The following is a 26,347-nucleotide window of genomic DNA, read 5'->3' as shown; positions in this document are numbered from 1 at the left end:
CTTCCCTAAGGTTGTCTTCTTACCAGTCTGCTGTGATCTCAGCTGTTTCAATTACACTTTTGTGAAGAAGACCTCCATTAGGGTAGTCTCCCTCTCTCTCTCTCTCTCTCTCTCTCTCTCTCTCTCTCTCTCTCCACCCACCTCTAGTTTCAGATTACACCTTATCCCTATCTGCCATAAAACATACAACTTCAAAGACATGAAGCCCTAAACCCTAGATGGAGATCTTCCTTATCCACTGTCACCCAATTCTGTTCATCCTGCTTTTGCAAGGCAACTCACACACTGTGTGTTTTTTTTTGTTTTGTTTTTTTCTTTCTCTCTTCTCCTTGCATTGCCTCTGGTTCAAGTTTCATGTTTATCTGGGTTGAAAAATAGACCAAACTAGCTTAAAATACTTTTCATCAATCTCTAGCCAATTAATTGCAGAAAAAAACTCCTCAGCATTCAAGGAATTTCACAATCTTGCAGTCATCTTTTCCTATCTTATCTTTGTCTACTCCCTTATAGGTTATTTCTCCAGCCAAGCAAGTCTATTGTTTAGTCTCTACCATCCTTGACGCAATCCTCTGCCTGGAATGTCAGGATCTCTGATGAAAGTTCTGACCATCTTTCAAAGTAGCTCAAGTGCCAACTGGTATACAAGGTTATAGTTCTGGCTCTTTTAGGTAAGGGTCTTGCACAACTGAGCTGAGAAGTCTCACTTTCCTTAAGTGTAAAAGCAGGCACGTTTCGGTACCAACAGCTCAAGGCTGTTGTGATAATTAAATGGGTGAAGTTACTCAATGAATCATGATGCTGATGAAGTCTTCGCCAATGAAAATAACCTTCAGCGATCTTCCTCTGAATCTTGTAGCGCCTCAGACCATTTATAGCATTTGGCCTATTTTGTCCTTGAAGCTGTCAATCCTCTGAGGCCTAGCACCCTGCACTGTCCTGAATCTCTTCTGATTCTCTGAACAATTCTTTATCTCCTTGGGAGTCTAACAATATAGTCAGTCTTGTACTTGCCCTGCTTCTCTTTTAGACCATAAGTTTTGAGGACAATATTGTTTTATACATCAGCTACTAGGCAAAACTGCCTATCACATGCCTGCTTATTCCAGGGGAGGTCTCGCCAAGTATGTACCTATCACCTCCTACACACACCACTTCCCACAGAACACTATCACACACTGTCAATCTTAGACAGCCACCTGCCTGGTGGTCTCAATGTTTTGTCTTCCTCTATACACTGGGCTCTCCAAGCCCCAGATCTAAAAGCTTCGGCAGCTCACTAAAGAAAGGGCACTCTGCAGAGCACTAAGCTGGCCTTCCATAAATGTCAGTGCAAGTGCTGGGCTTTGGAGTCAGACAGATCTGGGTTTTAATTCCCCCACTCACTAAGCAGAGAAACCTTACACTGGTCACGTCACCCTCGTAAGCGTCAGCACACTCCCTCCCTCATTGTAAGTAGGGTAAATAATACCTATCTCGGGCAGCTGTTGAAGAGGATTTAAGATAAGGCATCTTAGTTTCTGGCCCATTATATAGCTGGCCAATGTTATCCAACTCTCTACCCCACCCCCTAATACGCTCTGACTCACAGGAACAGACTTTTCAGCCTCTTTTCGGCATTATCACTTAGAATGAAGAAAACTGTCACCTTCATAGTAGATACCTTTTCAAACGGTCATTAACCCCTCAGACCTCTGCATAACCAAGGAAGAACTAACTGCACAGCTCTCCCTTCTTCCAATGCAGGAGTGGGGCGGTGGGGGAAGGGAACAAATTACAGTAAATCCTAATCTCCATGCCTGTGTTTTGTTAAATTGCAAATAGATGCCCCAACCCACCACCCTTCCAGGGATAAGAAGGCCTCAGAAGAACCCATAGCCATCCGATCAGGGGATGACACAGTTGAAGGATTAATGTGGCTGCTCTCTGTTGGTGGTCTTGGTAATTGTACTGATGAAGTGAATTGTAAACTGGGGGGTGGGGTCTCCCACTAAGGCAGCTCTGGGCCAGCACGACTTCACTTTTTTTTTTTTTTTTTTTTTTTTTTTCAGAGTTGAAAACACGACTAACCTTTAATGGGGAGGCAATCTTGGGGAACCTTGTTTTCTTGGCAGTGCTTTCTCAGATAAAGGGAGATGGGGGTGGGGAGGAAGTAATGAAGTCCAGATGTAGGCACACTGAAGCCTGATCCTGAATAAACAAGTCTTGGAGGAATTAAGCTCTTCTTCATGTCTCTCCAGCAAGAAATGCTCATGTGGCACAGAGCATGTTCTATGTGCATCGTGGACCATACAGGGAAGCAAATAGGCCACTTCTCCCTGCTCCAGACATCTTCTGACATCTCTTGACCCAATGGTTTTTTATTTTTCTGCCCCAAATGCATAGCCTCCTGTGATTTTTACATACATCTACTGATCATCAAAGTCCATGCCTGGTGCTAGCAATATACAATCCAACCAGACTGGTCCATATCCTGATGCAGATACCAGGGTACACAAGAAACAGATGTCAATAGATGTGACACTTAAACACCGTAACTGTAAAGATAGAGGTGGGCCCAAGGGTCTGGGGGACCTTTGGAAGGTGGGGGAAAACAGTCAAGGAATAGTTGCTGAAGAAGGAAATGTCTGCGTGGTGTTTGTTTAGTACCGACCATGTGCAAGAGGAAAAGGCCTGGTCTCCGCCTCCCAGGAACCTATTATCTAGCTGGGAGACAAGACATGGACACAAATCACATTACAAGGCAATGTGTATTGGAGAGGCTATTTATCGCTTGAGGTGGGGCAGCGTGTAGCAGTTTAGTGATGAGAGAAACCACCCAGCTGGTTGAGATAAGGTTCACCACTGTGTCCCTAGCACCTGCTACACCATGGGTGTTTGATAAGTAAGGTGGGCAGGTTTTAGGAGGCAGCCATGGTGCCGTTATTTCTACAAAAAGCCTTGGCCTTAGCATCAGAGGACTCCTGTTCTGACCCTCCCACTAACCAGTTATGGGAAAGCCACCTCCTATCCTTAGGCCTCAGTTGCCTAAGCCATAAGAATCAACCTCTGAAAAGGACTGCCAGATACACATGAGAGAATGTGCACATAAAGGCCACTTTGTACACTCCATGACAGACATGAAAAGAATGATTCTCAGTGAGGACACACATACTGCCACTTGTCTTGACCCCAAAAACAAGCCATGGAGTTGGTGAACTTCTGTCAATAACTTCCAGAAAAGGAAGGCATAGCTCTTTTCCAAGGAAGTCCATGGCTTTGCCTGAGGTTGAAGGATAAGTAAGCACAGAGGTTGGGACGTGGACCTAAGAGAGGTGATGACCAAGTCTGAGGTTTTTCTCCAGTTAGGAAGATTATCACAGAGGATTAGTGTCACTGGGATGTAAGAGGAAAGTAGCCGTTTTATGGCTGGGGAGACAAGGGAATTCACCCATGCATCAACTCCTAGCTATTAAGGATCTACATAAACCCCTTGACCAAGGCAATCTCTGACCCCATGTTTATTTTAAAAGAATACTGAGCATTTTTTCCATGTTAAAATCTTTGCCCATAATACTCTTCACAGCATAGGGCCAGCCAATAGGACAGGAGGCTGATAGGAGATGATGTTTTACTCTTTGCTCCTAATCTTACTGCTCTTAGAGCCATTAAGTCTTTATATGGCCAGGGATGGAATCCACTGCTTTGTGGATTTGGAAGGAATTCCCATCATGCTAATTCCAGAACCTGAGGTACATCTGAAAAAGAGGTTGATGTGACTCGATTTTTCCCGCTCTCCTGCCACAGAAGGGTATCTGCTTTCTCCATAACTTCTGCCGATTTCCACCACCACCAGTCCGTTGTTATGGGCACATTCAAACTGAAGCAAGGGAACCCCATTGGCCTAGGCTTCCCTTGTTATTTGACACAAACCTGACATTTGGCAGAGCAGGAGGATTAGGTTTTCAGCTCTGAGTGCCGCCCCTGACTGTCACCCGTGCCCTCTGACCAGAAGCAGATTCTGGATGGAGCCAGCTGGCCCGTTTAGGCCAGATCTAGGACTGGCCATAAAGGGAAAGTGGGAAACAGGTTATTGTTGTTGTTTAATTTAAGCTGTATAGCTTTTCCAGAAATGAGTCTATTAAAATGAATGATTCACTTTTCTTTATTTGTATTTATTTTTTCCCATCACCATTTATCCTCCATACCCTCTTCCACCTCCACCCACTCCCCCCTCCACCGCAAACACCACACTGTGGAATGTGTTGATTCACTTTTCCTCTGTGGTCTTTGCTTTGACTTTTTTCCATGAGGACTCTGGCACTTCATGGTAGGTAAACAGCCCCACTTAGGAGCTCACATCTCACACACCCCTCTCTCCCCACCCCCAGCTGACATGCAAGGGCAACTGGTTAGGAAGGACAGGTCCTTTTGCAAAGAGCAGAGGAGCAACAGTCATGAGACTTGAGTTCTAGTTCATTAACTACAAGGAAAGAGCAGGAAATCAGAATCTAGTATTTGGATTGGTATTTCTTTCCTGATTCTATTTCCACCAGATACAGGGTCTTGGCTAAGTTATTTCACCATTCTTTGAATCTATTTACTCATTCTATATAATAAAGATATAATATACAAATTGGCCATCACTCCAACACACAAGATGGCTTCCCCCATGTGGTCAAAGATGGCTGCCCCCAAATGGACACAAGATGGCCACCACAAGCTGGCCAGCAGATGAGGGCAGTTGTGGGTGATCAGGCCCATAGGAAAGGGCAGTTGGGGGCAACCAGGCTGGTAAGGGAGGCAGGGGTGACTGGACCAGTAAGGGAGGACAGTTAGGGGCAATCGGGCCAACAAGGGAGCAGGTAGGCGTTGATAAGACTGGCAGGGAGTGGTTAGGGGGTGATTAGGCTGGCAGGCAGAAACAGTTAGGGGCAATCAGGAAGGCAGGCAGGAGAGCGGTTTGGAGCCAGCAGTCCTGGATTGTGAAAGGAATGTCTGACTGCCCGTTTAGGCCAGATCTTGGTGGAATCGGGCCTAAACGGGCTATTGGACATCCCTCGAGGGGTCCCAGATTGGAGAGGGTGCTGGCTGGGCTGAGGGACACAACCCCCAACCCCTCTAGTTTATAATAAAAATAATTGACATTTATTGAATATATGGTAGGTGCTGGGCACTGAGTTACTTTACATACATTAACTCCTTTAATTCTGAAAACCTTAATAAGTAGGCATATAATCTCCATTTAAGAGATGAGCCTGCTGAGACTCAATGAGGCTCAACTTGCTACTGTTCCACAGCAGGGGATCTCAGATGTGCACCAGAGCTTATGCCTTTAACCACATCCTAAACTAAGAACCATAAGAATACCTAGCTCTTGGGGACCCTGAGGAGGATGAAATGCTTGAACATGGGTTACATGTTTTTATGGCAGACAGCAGGACCTGATGAAAGATCGTTTATTCCAGTACTAGTGTTTGCTTGCGTGGTCTTTCTCAGAACTACAGGAAAGCACTATCCAAACCTATTTTGCTCATGTTGCATGGGATGGGGCAGCAATGATATTGCTTATCCTACAACCAAGACCACAGCACATGACTATTTTAAGAAAACCGGGGAGGCCAGGGAACATTTATAATTTAAACATTGACATGACATGAAGAAACAGGCCAGTCACAATGAAGCTCTTAAAAACAGAATGTTCATGGAAATGCTAGGATCTGTAAGGTGGAAGGGACGGTCTTGGCAAACAGCAGGAAAGAGCTGCTGCCCAGGAGATTCACTGAAAGAAGCATGGAACTTGCTAAAGCTGCTTTAGCACCCTGGGTTCATCTAGCCTGCTGTTACAAAGCGCATTCCCACAAATGACAGCATTTGATTCTTAGGGAAATCCCCACCAGGGCATTCAAACACTACTCTCATTTTACAGATGAAGAAAAAGGAGGCTAGAGAAACCGGAGATTTGCCCCATTCACATAGTCAGTGGGTGCCAGGGCCTCTGAAAAGTGTCTCTTTCCACAGCGCTGTGTCCAGGAGCATCTCACTAGGCAAGCCAGTCATAATCACATGTGCTATTCTTATCATCACTTCCTGGTTATAGTCAGCCTCCCAAAAGCATTCAATTAACTGATCCTCCAACAGTCAAAAACACCTGTTCAAACCTTGATTCAATTATTTGCCTTCTATAACAAACATCTTTTCCAGGAAAAGCCATCCTTCCTTGAGAATTCAACCCCACACTGTCAATTATGAACAAATAGTAAAATCAGATTTTAAACTCTTCATTTTCTGAACACAAAGATCCTTAAGTCCACCTTTTGAGAAACTACTGCAGTTGCCAAATGGACTGTTTTTCTTTTAAAGGTTGGAAAGAATTCTACTAGCCTCCCTTCCCCCTCCCCAATTTCAAACTGTTGATTGTGTGCCTGGTTTATGATGTTATTAAAAAACAAAGAGGGGTCTCAAAGTTTACAACCAACCCCCAGAGTGGGGAAGTCAAAAGAAAAACTTTATGAAATGTGGTTCATATACCATCAGCAGCTTACATTGGATCCAAAATAGGCAAGATTAGCCAACTGCCTATCCCCTTGAGCAGTTCATTTGGAATAGAAAACCTCCATTCCAAAATCAAGTCTGCAAGATGGAAAGAGGGTTTTGAAATAAGCCAGGGATAGGAACGAACCCCAACTTGTATGAGCTGCAGACTTTGAGCTCATCATTTAACCCTTTAGACCTTCTGATTTTCCATTTGTATAATGGGGATAATGGCACTTATTTCACATGTAGTATTTTTAATATTAACTTCCTTTTTCTTGGCTTGCTCCAACAGGCCAAAGATAAGCTCCCAGGCTATGGCTAAGACACAGATGACTCAAGAATCTGTGAGAAAGAATTTATGATCTTGGCGGACATGTTTATTAATGGGTTTCATCCACATGGCTAAGGTTCAGGAGCAAAGAACAAACTTAGAGGAATACTGGAGATGTGGAATGGACAGCTGTGAAAAATGTATGACTCACAAATTATGAGACTTAATCACAATCAATTACTCTTTCCCTCCCATGCCCCAACTGGAGAGATCTAAAACTCAATGGTCATCTTCCAAGTAGAGCCTAGATAGGCCATACCCCAATTTGCATGAAGCTACCATTGCTCAAGATAATTGTTAAATCTTGTTCAAGAATGCACACCTCTGCATCCTCAATGAGGAATTTGTCCTCCATGGGACGATCCACATGTAAGTCTGAACTTTACACCTGCATACGAGTAACCTGTTCAGCAGTTAAGAGTTTGCAAAGTATTTCAATATTCCAAATTTCTTTTACCACTCCATGCTATGCTATAAAGCAAGATGATCATCCTTGGTTTTAAAGGTGTAGCTCGTTGGTAGAGGGCCATGTCTAACACTGAGGTCTCTAGATTCCAAGTCTCATCTTATTTTCACTCTGATACCACAGCCACTGGCTGAGAGAATTGAACAATATGTCAGAGAATGCCAGCAGCATTGTCCCTGTTACAGCAGCACAGCGATGACACAGAAGGAAATGCCTGTGGTATCTGACAAGGCATTCCCTCCTCCTCTGAGAATCAGAGCTCAGACTCTGGGTTAAGGGACAATTACATTAAAATCCCAACCCTACCACTTATTAACCAAGTGGTCTTGGGCAAATTATTTTTACTCTGTGGACCTCAGTTTCTTATTATGTAGGAGAAAGATAAGAACAATATTGAGACTTCATTGGATTGTTGTGAGGATGCTGTATTTTAGCAGGGTGTTTAGCATACTTTTATAATACGTTTAGTATACAGTAAGTTCTCACCATAGGCTCCGTGATTTTAAGCAAAATGACATAAATAAATTTTACCACAGGCTCATTGATGTAAACAAGAATTCATTCCTATGACATCGCACCAATGCTATAATGAAAAGACGCTGAATGAAATTGTTATTGGAAGAGCTGCTGCGTATGTATGTGTGTATGTATTTAGTATTTTAAAATACCTTTAATAATGGTATTAACTACATTAAAGAAATAGTGCTAATCAAATGAAATTGTGATTGATCTGCCAAGTCTCTGCTAACACAGGTATTCTATGGCGGAAGTGAGACAGTGAGCACAGTGGTCTGGACACTTACCGCAAGGATGGCGATGACGATCCCCACGGCGCAGAGCACAGCATCATTTATTGTCTCACCAGTTTTCAGAGGATACTTGATGCTGTCATCATTGCAGTAGAACCCTCGGTGGTAAGGCTTGATGGTGCTGGTCTCAATGATCAGGAAGGGCAGGCCCGCTGGTTAGGATGGAACCATCGCACATACCAGGAAAAACAAAACAAAGCGAGGGGAAAACATCAGTGCAATGTGGTTAAAGAATGACTACAGCAAAGACCACCCCAAATGACAACACTGACAGTGATATTAACTCCTTAAGAACTTTCTCTCCACACATCCTCTCTCCTCTTTCCCTCATCCCTCGTGTCTAAGGGCACAGGGGAAGGCAGTGGGAGAGCCAGAGCGGCGTGTCCCCACTGCTCTACAGCATCCTGCTAAAAGTTGACCCCAAATTTGTACTAATGACTAACAGAGCCCACATCTAATGATGTCTCATTATGCCTTCAAGTTCATTCTTAACCATTTCCCCTTTGAGAAAAGTGCATCCTAAGGCTGTGGAGCATGGAGCCGTGAAGGCCTGGGGTCAGATACCTTGAATTTGAACTGCAGATCCACCACTTCCCAGTAGTAGGACTTCTGGTTCTCATGCTACTTTCCTGGGCCTCCATTTGCCCATACTTCAAAGGCCTGTGGTGATGACTAAGGGAGGAAAAGGCACAGGGAATTGCTAGCACAGTGCCTGGAACACAGTAGCTGTTCAATGAATACCACTTTCTGTCCTTTTCTTTCACTGCTCAAAGAGTCATTGAGAACATGGAGCAGAGCTGAGCTGGCCCCACTGCACGCAGACCTGGAGCAGCGCCCAAGGGCACCTGAGAGCGCCAAGCTGCTAGTGCAGCTGCTGCCGGTTTAATCAGTGGCCAGCTCAGATGCCGTTCTCTTAAAGGTCATGGCAAATGGATGCCATCACCTGCCAGGAAAAAGTTCCTCATAGCCCTAAAGAAAAGGGTGAAAGGTCACAATATTTCTTGCCTCAACACAGCAACAGCCTCTAAATCAGTCCCCTGGCCTTCACTGCCTCGTACACATTGCCTCACTAAAGCCTCTTCAGACGTTCCTCGTTGCACAGGACGAGATAAAGGATGGCCTGCAGTTACCCATGACCTGAGCCTCCCCTCTTCATACTCAGGGTCTCCTGCCCCACTCCCAGAGACTTTTATCCTGCGGCAGACTCTTTTCTGAGACCAGAAGACCTATTTCTCCCCTAGCACCCAAGTTCCACACCAAGCCCCAATGCCACTCCACAATGCAATGTAAAAGGCGAGTCACTGAATGTCAGGACTAGGGAAGACCATGAAAAACAGTGGATTAATGGCCACAGACACTGCTGATGGGCACCTACAATGTGTAAGCTACTTTACATCCATTTTTTGCATCGAATCTTTCAGCAATCCTGAGAGGTCATTTTAAAGCATCATATAAGCATGACTATCGCTCATTTTCAAGTGGGAAAAAAGAAATTCAGAGAGACTGCTTAGCTCACTCAGAGCCTCTTAGTCCACCCCCAAATGCCTAAATCCCGAATTTTACTTGGCAAATTGGATTTATCCCAATGTGAATTTCATTAGCTAAAAAAAATCCCCAGATAAGCTGTTGTTGAAAAGATAAAATCCCATTGCATATTTTTCAAAAAGAAGAAAATTTGTATCACGTTGCTCAAGGGCCTGGACCACCTCTTTAAAAAAAAGAAAAAAGAAGAAAAAAAAAAATGTACCATGAACTCCACAATTTTTCAATTACTTCGGTCCAGACCGGCAGCGATAAAAATGTTCACTTTCTAAAAAGTGTATTTATGTATCACCGGGCATACACGCATGGATTTATTTGGTTTGATTCTTTGGATTTATTTGAATTCTACGGCTATTTATTTTGTGACCCCTAACTGCTTCCTGCTAGAACAACAATTTACTTTATCAAATTCATACTAGTGCTTTGAAAAGAAAGAACAGGGACACACCACAAGCATTGTGCCTGACCTTCTCAAAGTCAACACAGAGGGGCCCTGAAGGCAATAACCATCAGCCCTTGAAACTCTGTCTGCTCAAAGGAGTAAATGGGGTGAGGGAGGTGGCAGATAAACGTGCTGGCTTAGAAATGGCAACAGCAATTAGCTGATCTTTTGGGGCTGCAGAGCTGGGAGGGAAAGCTATCACCTGGGCGTGAGCCATCTGCATTCCACTGCCTAAACATTTTGAAACGTGACCAACTTGGCTGCGAAAAGTCGCTGAGAAGCTAGGAGTATGATATTAATAGTCCACTTTTAAGTTCCACCCATCGTGATAAAATCATTCAGCTCGGTGTCCGTGCATAGCCGCAGCCTCTGTGGTGCCTGGGAACCAAAACATGGCTAGTAAACTCAGGTAGGGAACAGACCTTGAGTTCCTTAAATGTGTGCTGCCCTCTCAGGCCCCCAACTTCTATTTTTAATGGCGTTCACATGATAGGCCTGTAAAACATATATTTCTAAGGACAATAAAACACATATAAAAGGGCTGTGGAGTGAGACAGAATTGGGTTAATGGTCTCAACTCTGCTCCCTTCTACTTCTATTTCACATCAACAAACTATTTCACATCTCCAAAAGCCTTGCTCATCTGTTCAATGGGAAGGATGAAATCAATCTAGCTTTGAGATAGCTGGGATGATGACTGAGGTAATGTAGTCATTCATTCATTCATTCATTTATACAAATATATACTGAGTCCTTACTATATATACTAACTACAGGGAATACAAAGATGACACAAGCCCTGCCCTCAGGAAGCTTATGATCCAGAAGGGGAAGGCACATCTGCTCAATTAAAATCGGAACGGGATGTTGCTATAGTTGGAAGGCACCAGGCCACAGCATGGGTAATGTGAGCACAGTCTGGCACATGCTATGGACCCTCAGTAAATGTTAAAAGGAAGAAGGGGAAATGTCCCACAGAGAAGGTTAGGAAAGAAAATGTCCGGTCAGTGCCTTTGCCCTCCAAACCGGGGAGAAATCCAAACCTTTTCTTCCTCCCTTGTTCAAGGCTTGGGGAGGGTTTCCGGTTCTGATTATGTAGAGGATGACCACAAACAGACAAGAAGTTGGATCTGAATATGTTCTGTTTGTATTCCTCAAAGGCATTGAAATAGCAGCTGAGGAAACCCAATGGCTTTTTTTTTTTTTTTTTGTCTCCCCAACCAACTGTGGTCTGAGTGGGGTGTGATGCCAGTCCAATCTTTGTTTCAGGAAGAGAATGCCCTCAGATTTCTTCAGTGGATGGAAAAGCATAAACACTTTCCCCAATGGGGCAGCTAGTTCTCAAGAAATATATCACCTGGCTTCCCTCTCCAGGACACAGAGAAGAGGCTAGTTTTTTTTTCTTTCTTTTTTTCCCCCCAAAGCAGGATCTCCATTTCCAACCCCCTTTACTACCAACCACTACAGTGCCTATTCATTTCATTTCAAGAAAATTCCCATTACTGGCCACTGGGAATCTAAAGGTGAATACATCACAGGACTTGTCCTCAAGAGATTCGTGGAATTGTGAGAAAGACACAAAAACAAGTGCACTAAAATATTCCTAACGTGTGACTGACATGTAGGCTATAGCGGGGACACAAAAGATTACCATGCTATGAGTACTAACGATGGCCCACGGCTGACACGGGAGGTTTGAGTTGACCTTATATGAGCAAGAGATTTCTGGGGTCCAGAGGCTAATAAGTACACTCATGAGAACTCAGTGTAATTTAGGGATTCCAACAAGGCAATCAACAGAACTGATGGCCATTATGAAAATATAATTTTAAATTTAGCTACAGAGCTGGAAAAGATACATAAATAAACACTGAAAGGAAGAAAGGGAAAATAGCATGAAGAACAGTAAAAATAACAGTTAATAAACAACAATTGTGTGCCCTCACTGTGCTGAGGACCGTCACATAAGCACTGCAGTCTGACAACCCTGGCTGCCTATAATGTTTTGGTACCAATGGGGCTGCTGAGATGAAGGAATTCACATCCCAGCTATTGGGAAGACCATGAGCTAATGGAAAAAACAGTTATGAAAACTAACACATTGGGGCCTTGACTGGGTAGTTCAGTTGGTTAGAGCATTGTCCCGATACACCAAGGTTGTGGGTTTGATCCCCAGTCAGGGCACATACAAGAATCAACCAATGAATGCATAAATAAGTGGTACAATAAATCTCTTTCTCTTTCTCTCTCTCTCAAAACAAATAAAAAACAAACAAACAAAAAACTAATATATTAGTGGTCATCTCTAAATGGTAAGTTAGATACTTTTGCTTTTTGTTGCTCCTATTGGATGTATTTTCTAAATGTTTTACAATAAATACACATTTACTTTAAAGTAAAAAAGTTATTTCTAAAGAAAAAAAACAACAAACTTACATGTTAAGTCACCGTAAGGTTCAAAGGGATTAAAGTGACTTACCAGCCACTGTGCAAATACATAGTGGAGTTGAACGGGGCTCAAATGATCTGACTCCTAAGTGCTTTCGAAAGCAAGTGAGTCACTTAAAAAAGTGAGAAGGAAGCACCTATGAGTTAAATAAAACTCAGCAAACCTCCTGACCTTTGAAGAAAAATAATGGTTTATTTGGAACAGTCAAGACAACAGCACTGGACACTGTCCACTGAACATTCACCATGTAACCCCAAATGCTTAAGATCTAATTTAATTGAAACTCTGGAGCCAATATCCCAGAACTTAGATTTATCTATAATGAAAGGTAGATTACAAGCGTTTTGCAAAACAGAACCAAAAGGGCGTACATACACACACACACACACACACACACACACACACACACACATCTGGTGACTCCAGACCCAGACTCAAGTATTTCTCCTTCTTTTAATCAAGGATCAATTAACTTCCTATACCTCCAGGGACCTCTTGGGATGTGTAAGTTGCAGAGGAGGCGAAATACGAACTCACTGACAAACACTTAATGGGCAGAAAATCAAAGCATGAAGAAAGGCCCCTGTGTTGGGTTCGGGCCTTTGAAACTTCTTGGGCTTTGAAAAACTAACACTCGGAAAGGTTGGGTGGTTGGGAGTGGAGTGTAAAAAAAACAGAGGGTAAGTTTTCGTGGCCCACCCATTGATAAAGTCATGTGGGAAGTGTTACCAAAGTGACCCAGCCCGTGAGCCCTGCTCCCCTCAGCCACAGCTTCGCATTTGCACAAAATTAAACACAGCCTACTGCTCCCAGTGCTTGTTAGAAAACCCTGGGTGTGGGTAGGGAAAGAGTGGGGGTCGGAGACAGAATGAGAAATCTTTGCACTTTAGCGTGACCCAAATCAAAGCACTAGGAAGGGGCTTCCCATGTCTCCGATATTTCCAGTCCTTCGAGTGCCTTTTCCAGAGTTGTCTAACTTTCCACTTCTCCCGATCTGATCTGTATTTACCTTAAAATAAGCAAAGGCCAGGATCTGTGATAGTAATAATTAAACTCACATCTGCAGAAAGCCCACACACTTACCCATAAAATACCTAATGCAGAATATGTGCATACTGGTAAGTATCAAGCAGAGTAAGTTGCTCTAATCAGGCAGCTATTAGGACTCTGTGACAGGAATTTACCCATCTTACTTACTCTATAGAGTTATGCTCATTTTACAAATGAAAAATTGAAGTTTAGAAAAGTTAAGCAGCTAATCAGTGCAAAGCTAGCAAATGGCATCAATTTGGACCAGATGTTAGAAATAGAGATGGAAGATGTTGGGCTTCTGATTTTAAGGAGTTTAGATTCTAGTTAAGAATTAATGTATGTATTCTAATCTTTACTGTCACTGAAGTTATAGGTCATTATTTTCATTTGTACCCAACAGAAAACTAAGGCCAGAAGTTTTATAACTTGTCCAAGAGTCCCAAGGAAGTCAATTGGTCATGGGATTGGAACCCAGGTCCCTCTTTCTTTTGGGTCATGTTTTCTTACTCCATGGTCTGACCCTCCCCTTCTTTATAAATGTATTCGCTGTTAAAATATGACCAACTGATTTTCTTTTTCAATCACTTAGGGCCAGAATGGTCAACCCAACTACTACTTAGAGGTTCAAAATACAAATATTTATGTTGCTTGTAGGTGACAGGGTTTCTATTTAAAGTAATTAATTGCTACTTGTCTTAGAAGTGTGCAAACTTTCTCTGGTTTACAATATTTGTCCAGATTTTCAGACTGGATACAATCCAGATGAGACAAAATTAATGTAGTATGAAGGTGTTTCCCACCTTTGAAAGGGGCTGCCATGAAAAACACTTGCTGTTGGCTGGGGTGAGCATGCAGTCCTCTGGGTCTAGAGGTTCTCTTTGATACATGCTCAGTTCTTCAGTACTGGAAAGTTTGGGGCCTTTCTTCACACAAAGAAGATTGGCAGAAAAGTACCTACATCAAGCATGTCAAACTGGCCCACAGGCCACATGCAGCCCACAACAAATATTTTTGTGGCCCAGGCAATGTAACAGTTGTAAGAAACGTTTTAATAAAAATTCTGAAACTAAATTTTTACAATATCCTGTCATACGTAATTATTAATCACAAACTACAGTGTTCGCTAATGACTGATTACTATAACGGTGTTGCATTCATTTCCTTATGTACCTTATGCACAGGCACACCATTTCTCTCCACTAACACTAGCAGCAAATGACTTGTTTGGTGTGTGCAACAGGAAATATTTCACTTTTGGAGAACAAGAAAGATAGGTTTACTTGTGTTACGCTTATTAATTTGTGAAGTTATTCAGGTAAGTTAATGTTCAAGAAAAATATTAATTTTAATTAAAATGTCCTATTATTTTATGTTAACGATTATTCATTCATCTCAGCCCTTTGTATTCAGCATGTCTATATTGAAATAAACCTACGTTTCCTTGCAAGTTGAAGCTTTTGGTTTTTTTGTGGCCCACATAAACATAAACCTTGCTTATTTGGCCCGTGTGAGCCTTTGAGTTTGACATATTTGACCTACATGGTAGACGTGAAGAAACTAACAGCAGGTCTAGTCCTGGTGCCTAGGTTTCCTGACCCCAGGTCCAAGGTGTTTAGACTAAACTTAGTACTGGGAACTGTGTTAGGTGCTGGGGCCATAATGATTAGCAAGAAACTGCACTATTTTTGTCTTTTTTATTTTCTTTCTTTCTTCATCACCCTCTGCACTATTTTTGAGTTCCTCAACTTAGGAAAGTTTCAGGTTCCATGACAAAGAAACAGCTGTCTTTAGTCTAATAGTGACTATGAGAAAGAACTGTGGATGGCCTTTCTTCTTTGAAAATACTTAAAGTAAAAAAAACTTTATTCCTTAAAATAAGTAATATCAGTTGCCTAAACACCCCAAGCTCTGGCTGTTTTGGCCTTTTTTAAAGGGCTGCCATATCCACCAGGAACTGAAAACAAACTAATCAACAACCATCGCTCATGCCTTTCACTGGGACAGATCCAGACAGCCTTTGTGGCTATTCCATATTTCCCAAATGGAATATTTTCTTTCTAGTGCAAATACACTGCTCCCAGAGCCAACAGGACTTGTGATTCCTGTATCCCAGGTAAACCTGGGTCATCTCCCAGACTTCCTTCCTTTCTGTTGATCCCGCTTTTAAATAAGGATGAAAATAAATTTACATTCATTGAGCACCTATTATGTGCCAGGAGTTTTGGATACATCAGCTGGCTTAACTCTCAAAATATCGATAATCCCCGAAATTAAGTAGCACACAGCCCAAAACCTGAGCATCAGAGAGTTTATAACTTGCCTCAGTGTCCACTCTGCTAAGGGCCATAACCAGAATATGTAATAGATACTCTAACTCTAAAGTTCACTCAGAGATGTGGCCAAATAATCTTTCTTGCTAGTACACATGAACTGTGTCCATGAAGATATTAGCAAAGCTACAAAGCTTGGGAAAGTATATGTTGACCTTGAACAAGGATAAAAAAAAAAAGTTCCTCCTAAGATGTAGAGATGGATTTATGCAGACCTAGCCATCTCCGCCTCAGTTTCCTTTATGACCCAATTGAGTTCATTTACAATAGGGTTGTGCATAGTGAAGGCACCACAAGAATCACGTGTGCACAGGGCTTTATAGCTCTTACATAAAGAATCACATTTGATCTTCCTACCAACCCTGTGAAGTAATGTTTTAACATCTGTTCTATAGTACCACTGACAAACTCCTATCCATCCTTCAAGACTAAATATCTTTGCTCAGAGTTACTGATTTCCAATTTACCCATGAACTTTGGAGTCAAACAGACAGGATTTCACTCCCCACTTCTATCAGCTGTCATACTTACTGTGTGACCATAGGCAAGTCCTTTTACCTCCTGATCTTCATTTTCATCACCCCACAATCAGACTTAGTACTAAGAATTTCCAACATACAGAATCCATTATGAAGACTAGCTGAGACACAGTTAGCATATCCAGTAATCACCTGGCTCCCTATATGGTTGTTCTTGCTCCCATCAATGACAGAAAGCTACTGAAAACTTTTAGAGCAGAAATAAGATGCAATCAAAGTTCTGTCAAAATCTCACTGAAGTGGCCACAGGCCTGCTAGTCACTCCCCCAAAGTAATGTGATCCCCAGGGAAAAGCATGCTCATAAAATCCTATAATTCCAGGGACTATGGGGGATTGTATAAACAGAAGGAGCTTCAACAGTGGTTAGCAAGACCTGGCACCCTGGCTCAGAGAAGAAATGTCACGGCAGGAACTCTGCCATCATTCTCAAAGATCACACGAGGCCGAAGGGGAGGTAAAGCTCTAATAAGGGTGGAAAGAAAAATTTCTTTTTATTTTTCCAACAGTTAAACATACGTTCGTCAGTATGCATGGCCCCATCCAAGCCAGGCTGCCCAGGTGTACACAAAGCACCAAGTTCACATGGCGGTAAAATAAACATCATGTGGACTGGCAGGACATCAGACATTGCCGGGGAAGGTCAAAGTTTGAGATAGTCAAAGGCAGAACTGAAGCCAGATGCAACGCCAAAAATGAAGAGTAGAAGCATTATTGGAGGCGCTGTGAGAACATCGGGCTGGTCTGCACTTCAAGGCTATTGGGGCCCTCCAAGTTCTACATCAAAGGTCACAAACTGGCAGCCCATGGACAAATCTGGCCTGCAGAGATGTTCTGATTGGCCCACCCAGGGTTTTAAATTCTTCAAATTAGTTGTTAATGTTTAATAACGGGAGGTCTCATATAACATCCAGCTTCTTCAACCAGTTCTCATGCCATGAGGCAATGCAGGCAGTGGTAATCCTGGCTGCACGCACTCCCCACCCCAGGGTGCCAACATTCCCTGTTGTCTTCATGATAGTAAAAGTATGGCGAGCTGACACAGCCATGGCATACTCAATCCCAGGACGCCTTATGTGCCACACCAGCTCAGCCAGGTTCGGTGAGCCTGAGTGGGGGTTGTGAAGGATTGAGAAAAGACAGATAAGAGAATGAAGAAAGCTGGGTTCTCAGAGAGATGCTGCCCTTCCTTATGGAGAATTAGCAACAGCACCATGGACTACAAGCCATGTCTTTATTTTATAGCCATATTTCATGAGGCAAAGGGCATGGTCAAGATGTTTACAACATTCTCATGTGTTTCGATCCTACTCAATTACATGCATCTGAACTCTATCAAGCCCACAGCACTCAGGCATATGGGACTACATGCTCAGACCATGGGTTCAAGCTTACAATTATAGCTATTGGCTATAATTGTGCTGGGAGGGCTCTGCCCTCCAAGCTGGGACTTGCACATGGCCATGAGAAGACTGGGACCTCTCATTAGTCCGAGGCTTGAACCTGTCCAAACATTACAGCCGCTCTCCACAAGTAAGGCTGCATGTGAGTTGCCATTCTTACTGAGTTTTCTGTACCTGGTCTACACCAATCGTTTGTTAAACTGCCTGGCCCCTGTAGACATTTGGCTTTTCCATCCCTGCTCTAAAGAATATGGAAATCCTTGCATAAACCCATAAAAATAGAAATAACATCCGGCCTGTGTGGCTCAGTGGTTGAGCGTCATCCTGTGAACCAGAATATCACAGTTCGATTACTGGTGAGGGCACATGCCCCAATTGCGGGCTCAATCCCCAATGAGGGGTATGGAGGAGGCTGCCAATCAATGATTCTCATCATTGATGTTTCTATCTCTCCCTCTCTCTCTCCCTTCCTCTCTGAAATCAATAAAAAATATATTTAAAATAAAATAAAAATAGAAATAATTAACTCTTGATTCAATGAGATCCTCCGTGGTAGATAATAGGCACATTGGAGATGTGTGTATATGTGAATAGATATGTGCATGTGTTTATGTATATGTCTTTTTTGGGGGGGTGCAGCCCCCCCAAAAAATACTTTTTTTATTTTTTAATTACAGTTGACATATAATATTATATTAGTCACAACATAGTGATTAGACATTTATATAACTTATAAAGTGATAAGTCTACTACCCAATATGTATATGTCTTAAATTTATCCTAAGACTGAGTTCCTCTATATTTTGCATTATAAATCTAAGGACTGTGTCAAGTCACCACTGTAAAGCAGTTAAGAATATTTGCATTTTAGATATGGGCAAACCTAATTCAGAAGTGAAGTGACTTGCCAAAGGTCTAAGTTAGTAAAAAGGATGAGGGTTAGAAGCCACAGCTTAACTACAAAGCCCATACCTTAGCAAGTTTACTCCATGTGGCTGGCGGTGGGTGGAGTTATCAGAGAGTTCTATTTTTAAGTCAACAGCTATTTAAAATAAAAACAAAACAGCCTTCTTCTGATAGAAGCTCATGAATTCTAAAGAGGAAAAGCCAAGCCCATCAGATATTTATTGGTATTACACTCTAAACAGAGGGAGGCAGTAATATGTATGCTGATCAAGTTTGGGAACTACAAGAGATCTTAGATGCCATTTACTCAATATAATAGATGGGAAAACTGAGATCCACCACACTCTGGCATTCTAATTATTCCTTCCCTGTATGTCTCCTTCACTAGCTGAGTGTCTTTTCAAAAAAGGGTCCATATATTTTATTTGTCTGTATCCCCAGCACAGAGAGTAATTCCTGGCACTTAGTGGAAGTTCAGCAAATGTGTTTTGAATAAAGGTATAGAAAATAAACTAAAATTTAGAATATCTGACTCCACCCATAATACACTCTATGACCTGTGGATTCTTTTTCTCCCTGCTAAATTCTGAACTCCTCCTTCACACCTCAAATCCTGTTTTTTAAGACAATCCCCCAAAGCAACACTGTGTCACATATTCTCATGAAGGAATAATTTATGGGGAACTTCATCAGCTTCAAATTCTCAAAAGGGTGGTGGAGTTGGATGATCTTAATTGTCAGCTTCCAGGACTTTTTCACAGAGTGAAACTACCAGACAATAGTTGGTAGGGCAGCTCCAGGTAAGCTGAGGAGGCTACTGGTCGGTGACTCAGCAATCACACTGGACCCTGCCCAGCTGCCCCAGGGTCAGATGGGATCCTTATCAGCCCACCCTCTAACCCATTTGTTGGGATCCCAGAGAATCTCTGCCCCTGAAGAAAGCGCTAAATCAAAGAGCACCAATCTCAACAAAGCAACTCAGAGCTGGGTTTGAAAACCAGTTTTGCCACTTGTGATCTATGCAATCTTCAGCAGTCTGCTTAACTTCTCTGTAGCCCAGTTGTAAAGAGGATGCCAATAGCCATTCACGTGGTAGGTATTAAGGCTAAGACATCTCTGCCCTCCCAATCCAGAAAATCTACCACGCAGCTGTTTACAGGATGCCAATCAACCGGCTTGACTGGTTTGCTAAAGAGGCTAAACCAACCTGGATAGGGCTGTGTCAGCTCAGCGGAGAAGACTGTCACTCAAGTGGAGCGAGACTGGAGCCGGTCCAGTGGGCTGCGAAGTAGACAACCCTCACCCCAGGAGCATGCCCCCCATTCCCAGCCCTATCAATGTTCCTTTTGTAAAAACACTGGAACCTTCTTCAACTATGACAGCTGCCACCTGCACAAATAATTCAGGGATGTAATTTTGTAACTGAATACAAGCCCTGAAAGCCGAAAAGTTTGAAGTCCAAAATAATCCCTTTGACCTTCTGCTTAAACACTCACTAATCACTTTTTAATTTGTAGTTTATTTCCTCTCTCTGTGCTGTCCTCATAGGCTCCATTTTCACTTTAGAAGTATCCAGGGAGTGAACGGTATTACAAAACACCTGATTAAAGTACAAGTCAAACTTCTTTCCCAGACATCTGAGGCTCCGTCTGTGCCCAGCAGAGTTTTACACATTACACTGGGTGGCAAGAAAGTGAAGGAGAAGAAGGCTGCTTTGAACCAGGGAACTCCTCCCTGAGAGAATTATGGGCTACAGAAACTAATAAGATGAGGTCCCCGCCCTGGAGGAATGCATACTCGGGGGACAACAATCCATGATGCAACATGACAGGAACTCCCATAGAGGCCTGTCTGAGACGTTCAGGGAATCAGAGGACGTGCTCGGCACATGACCTGCAGGCGGCAGGGATGCAATACCAGTTTATCAACTAGCCCGGTGAATGCATTTCAAGCATTCCATGTTATCTTTAAATGGCAATAATGCATTTAAAGCTACACTAAAAGAAAAAAAAAATCCAGAATGGGAAAGCACCCCCCCAAAAAAATTTTTTTTTAAATTGTTGTGTTCTACCCTCATGCCCTACTCAACTTAAAAAAAAAAATTTAATTGATTTCAAAAAAGGGAGAGTGAGAGAGAGATAGACACTTCAATGATGTGAGAAAATCATTGATCGGCTGCCTCCTGCACGCCCCACACTGGAGATCAAACCTGCATGTGCCCTCACAGGGAATCAAACCCTGACCTCTAGGTTCATAAGTTGATGCTCAACCACTGAGCCATGATGGCTGACCCCTTACCCAACTTTTAACCCTGAGGACAAAGGATAAAAGTAGTTTGAAGGATTCTGACAACATAGATACTGAAAGCATGCAAAAAAGAAAAACAAACAAACTGGTAGTTAAAAATATTGTTCAATCCAGAAGACAGTTCTTAATTGGGGGAAAAGGTTTCCGGTTTAATCATTACTAGGATTATTATAAATTGAAGTAAACTGATGCCAAATGAAGATATTGGGGTCATTCTACTCTGTGAGGCTGTCTAGCAAATTAGCCAGCCTCTCACCTCTGGAGTGGTAGCCTCATGTAGTCTGAGCTGGGTCAGCTTAGCCAGTATACTGGAGAGGAAAATCATTTCAACCTCAGTTTTTGGTTCAGGGAACACATGCCTGATATGGATAAGATAGCCCAGGTGACTTTTGGAATATTAGTTAAGTTTCTTTTGCCAAGGCAACCTTAAAAAACAAATACTAGGCAACAATGATTGATAACTTGAATTCCTCTGTGCTCATCCTGCTGTTAACTATAATCACACTGCGGCTCTCTCAGACTCCATGTCTTCATGTACAAGCGATAAGGGTGGTGTTACCGGTGTCTTGTGGACCTTCCTAAGTTCAGGAATTTTCCCCTTTATCCAAGAAGTGCTGGGCATTTTATAAACACACTGAAGGCTTCATTTCCACAGCATCGCTACAGAGCAGATGGGCATCATTCTGCCCACTATCCTGGCTGGGTAACTGAGAAGCACGCTATTTTACATTTGTAAAGGTCGACTGGCCAAGCAGAGTCCCCCAGAGTTCAAACATGCTCCCTTATAACGAACAATTCCAGAAAACATTCCCAAATCTGCAAACCTTCAGATACAAAGGAAATTAATGACAGGCAGCTCTTGGCTCTGTCAAAGGAGTGGCTATCAGCAAAAATGTGGCATGGGTTGGAAGCAGGTGGGAATCAGCATTAGCTATAGCTGCAAACAGGACACTACTATTCTAGGTGCTTTATATCCTGGCCTCATTTATTCATCCCCAGGAACCCTTTCCAGGTAAGCAGTTCCAGCTCAATTTGGGACACCTCAGAACTGAAGATCAGAAACAGGGTCTCAGAGCAGCATGGTGGGCATGGCACAACGGGCGTGGCGCTGGGTCAGGGGGGCTCTCCACAGCTCTGCGTAGCCATCCCTTTCCTGTGCTTAGGTGCTGTGATTGGACCCGAGAAGGGGTGCATCTCAAACTGACTGGCCCCCTGTAGACAGAAACCCATGACTTGGGCCACCCTCAGTTGCTTAGGCAGCCCTGTCCCTTCCCCTACCGGGGTTTGGACAACAAAGTGTGGGGGTATCCAGATCCTCGTGGGAGAACCAGCTGCAGTAAAAACTCCTAGGTGGTTGGCTACAGGAACCCTATTGTTCCAGAGGGAAGTTCTTTTGCCAAAACTCTCCAGGAAGCCACTGCTCTGTGATGCATTTTTCAGCTGTTAAGAGAAAAGAGTAGCTCCTGGGATGTTTCTTCAATGGATCTGAAAGCCAGGCCCTTAATCCCTGCAAGGCAGCGAGGAGCCAGCTTCTCGCAGAGGGACAGAATGTCTAGTGTCCTTCCTCCAAATAAAATTACAAAAACTGACCAACTCCCCCTTTACAAAGGCCCCAAATGTGTGCATCAGGCTGAGAGGGAGAGGAGGGTCTGGAAGCCCAAGTGGGGTATAGGCCTTCTCTGCACCCTGCCTCCCTCCCATCATGACCTTGCCCACCTGACCTCTCTATTACAGTAGATTACAAAGCCCCCACTGTTCTCTCTGCCCGTCCTGTCCCCCACCCACCTACCCCCTACCATCACCACATACACTTTTTTATAGAGCAAAATGCCAAATAACAGTATTCCACTTCAACATGGGATTGCCATAGTCTGTTTGCCTGAAAAACGGAAGGTTTTCATGAAAATCTTGGCCTCCCCTCTAGCTCCCTCTTTGTGTGAAATAGACTTGGAAAGAAATGGAAGGATCCCCAACTTGAACCTAATGAGTGGGGAAGAGCAGAGAGCAGGGCCCCTGGAATTGCTCAAAAACCCGAGGAATAGTGCTGCCTCCTGGAACAGACCTCTGTGCATCCTCACAAAGCCACTGTCTCCAGCCCCTCTCTCATGCCTCTGTGCTTCTGTAAGAGGTGGCTCTCTGGAATGGGTGGCCTCCCCCGGCATAGGGGACCCTACAATATAGATTGGGGAGGGAGGGGAGCATTGACAGTCCCTAGATTACACACAATGCAAACAGTATTCCTGTGTGCCATGTAAATTGCAGGAAAGTGTTTCACCGCCTGTATGAATCAACTGAGCAGCCAGAAAAATCAAGAAGGGTTTTCTGAGTTTGGTTTGGTGTGGTGACAGTTTGTAATTAGCAGACCTAGGAGAGACACTCCCTCTCTGCCAGGTTGTGGCAGCCTGACCCTGGATTAGTGAATTCTCAGGACCTCTGCGTCCTCCTTGGCGAAACAGGTCACGCAGTCTGGAAGGGCTACTGGGAGGATTTCCTGAGATGGGGTGTTCAACCGTCGGGCACGGAGCAGAATCATGCTAACGCTCTAATGCCTCTTTCTCCCCACCAAAGGCACAGAGGGAAGGGGGCCGGATCCAGGAAAATCCAACAAGATCGTGAGAAATAATCTCTCCTATCATGCTCCAAGTACCGCAGAGAGCAGAACCGCCGTGCGGGCTCCGCATGTCCATCAAGCTGACAGAATGGGTTTGGGGGAATTAATTATTCAACAAGCTAGCCCTTCACAAATCCCATCCAAAGGAATGGTTCGGTGCCTTTCAGCACGCCGGCTATAGAAAATACTGAAAGACCAGTGCACTTCAAAAGCCTCACAAAAACCCAGGCCTGGGTTTGGCAGGCGTTCCTCAGCCACTGGGTTTTTCTGTGTGTGGTTTGTAATAACATGCAAACCCCATGCCAAGTCCTAATCTATTAAGGGACTGCCAATTAGCAGGAGGCTTAGAGCTGCAGGTTTGAGAACCAGGCGCAGGTCTAATTAAGCTTGCAAATCATTTCTCTCTCTCTCGCCCTCCTCATCCTGACCCTGGTACACTGGCCGCTTGTTCCGCATATACCCTGTCTGTATTCCTATGCACACGTTGGTTTGTTTGTTGTTGGTTTGAAGCCTAGAGCCTATTTTCACATCCGTCTTTAAGGGTAAAATTGGGGATTGAACCAATCAGAACAATTGAATAATCTGAAGAGGAATTCTCAGATTTGGCCAATCGTCAAAATCATTAGGGTCACTTATGACAAAACACATTCTAGGCTCTAGCCAGCCCTACTCAATTATTAATCGGAATTTCTGGGGCAAGGGCCTGAGAATTCTCGTTTTTAACAAGACTTTTTGAGATGATTCTGTCCCAAGGTGATTTGGTAGTCACTGCTCAAAAAGGAAAAAGAATTTCATTTCTCACTTTCAGGGTTTAAAAAATATTGATGCAATTTTATGTATGCATATACCAAATGTGAAACACTGATTGAATGTCAGTGTTTACTCAGCCTATTGTGTGCTAGGGATGAAAACACTGAGATGGTAAGGCAGGGTTTCTGCCCTCAAAGAACTCCCTGCCTAGGAGCCCAGTAACATCCCAACTGAAAAACCTTTCTTGCCTTCGTAGGCATCCTGTAAGAATTCAAATCTGCAATCCTCCTCCCACCTCTTTTCTGACTCCTGTGAATCTAGCCTTTCCAATATCTTTGCCAGGCTGACTTCAAAAAAGAAACAGAATGATTTCAGACACCAAACAGCAGAGGCCAATTTTAGAAGGGGAGAAAGGGCCTGAGAAGCATATGGTTTAAAGATATGGGAGGGGGGAAAAATGTGCCTTCGTCTGAAGACAGAAACAGAGTGAGGAGTAAAATGACGAGGCCCTGGGCAGCTGGAAAAGCCCTGGGCTGGGTCTTGGAGCCCAGGTTGGAGTCTTTTGAGATTTAAGTCCCTTTTCCTCACTGAGCCTCCTTATCTACTAGAGAGGTTGGATCCCTTGGTCATATCCCAAAGTATATCTGACATGAACCTTTCTTCCTGGATCCTTCATCCAATTTCACTGTGAGCTTCAACAGTAGATATCCCACCTAGAAGAGCTAGGTTTCCAGAATACTCCCTGAGAAAATGTGGCCTAAACAGTAGCCTTTGGACATCTAGCCAGCTCTGAAAGTATGTTTTGTGTGCATGGCTTTCAAACAGGACTGATTTTCTAGCCATCAGGGACAACATTTTTATGTATCCTCTACACTGTGGAGTATACAGTGATATATACACAGCAGAAGCTCAAAGCAAGCACTACGCCTGGGGTCAACAGTGGTGTGGCCAGGCTGTGACAGAAAACTCACTCTGGTGGCATGTGGAAGATGGACGGGAGCAGGGAACCTTTGTAACTAAAGCTCCCTGCTCAGTGAGGTGTGACCAACCACCTTCCCAAGAAAAGCCTTCTGCACTCTTCAGACACATCCCCACCAACTCTGAATAAGCCTTCTCCCCATCGTGTTGAAAGCCAGGCCCTAGACAGCACAGCTCAAACGCCGACATCCCTCCAGGGGCACTGGGGCTGCTTCCCTCTTTGATTCCAACACCTCCCTGAACAGATGGCTAATCTCCCTCTTCAGACTTGCCCAGAGTATCTTCACACAGCACTCTTTAGGAGCACACTTGGGTGCAGATTAGAACTAAACAGGTAAAAAGGGCAATCCACCTGTGGGAAACTGAAGAGCAATGGCAAAGAGTAACATGGTGTAGCCCTAAGCATATGGATTTTGGTAATAAATACTCCTGGGTCTTATCTCCACCTTAAATAAGTCAGTGAACCTCTCAAAGTGATAAGATAGGAAAAATATATTTAAATTTTTTTTACTGATTGATTGACTTTAGAGAGAGAGAGGAAAGGGGGGAGAGAGACAGAGACAGAGACTCAGAGAGACAAAGACAAAGATAGAGACAGAAAGAAGCATCAATTTGTTGTGCCACCTATTTATGCACTCATTGGTTGCTTCTTTTATTTTTATTTATTATTTTTTAATATGTTTTATTGATTTTCTACAGAGAGGAAGAAAGAGAGATAGAGTTAGAAAGATCGATGAGTGCCCTGGCTGGTTTGGCTCAGTGGATAGAGCATCAGCCTGTGGACTCAAGAAACATCGATGAGAGAGATTCATTGATCAGCTGCCTCCTGCACACCCCCCACTGGGGATGTGCCCGAAACCAAGGTACATGCCCTTGACCAGAATCGAACCCGAGACCCCTCAGTCCACAGGCTGATGCTCTATCCACTGAGCCAAACTGGT

General features: G+C 43.5%; 1 protein-coding gene across 1 annotated transcript in view; it reads right to left on the bottom strand.

The window, feature by feature from the left end:
• The window catches only part of PLPP3 (phospholipid phosphatase 3), a 76,807-nt gene that overhangs the window by 26,411 nt on the left and 24,049 nt on the right, over positions 1-26,347 (bottom strand). Inside the window, exon 2 of the mRNA XM_084872571.1 lies at positions 8,114-8,271. Within this exon, the coding sequence (XP_084728697.1) occupies positions 8,114-8,271 (158 nt within the window). The remainder of the gene's footprint in view (positions 1-8,113; positions 8,272-26,347) is intronic.

Source organism: Pipistrellus hanaki (assembly GCF_964339955.1).
Source record: "Pipistrellus hanaki genome assembly, chromosome: 2".
Classification (NCBI taxonomy): domain Eukaryota; kingdom Metazoa; phylum Chordata; class Mammalia; order Chiroptera; family Vespertilionidae; genus Pipistrellus; species Pipistrellus hanaki.
The sequence above is the reverse complement of the archived record's forward strand: the minus strand, read 5'-3'. Positions and strand labels throughout refer to the sequence as shown.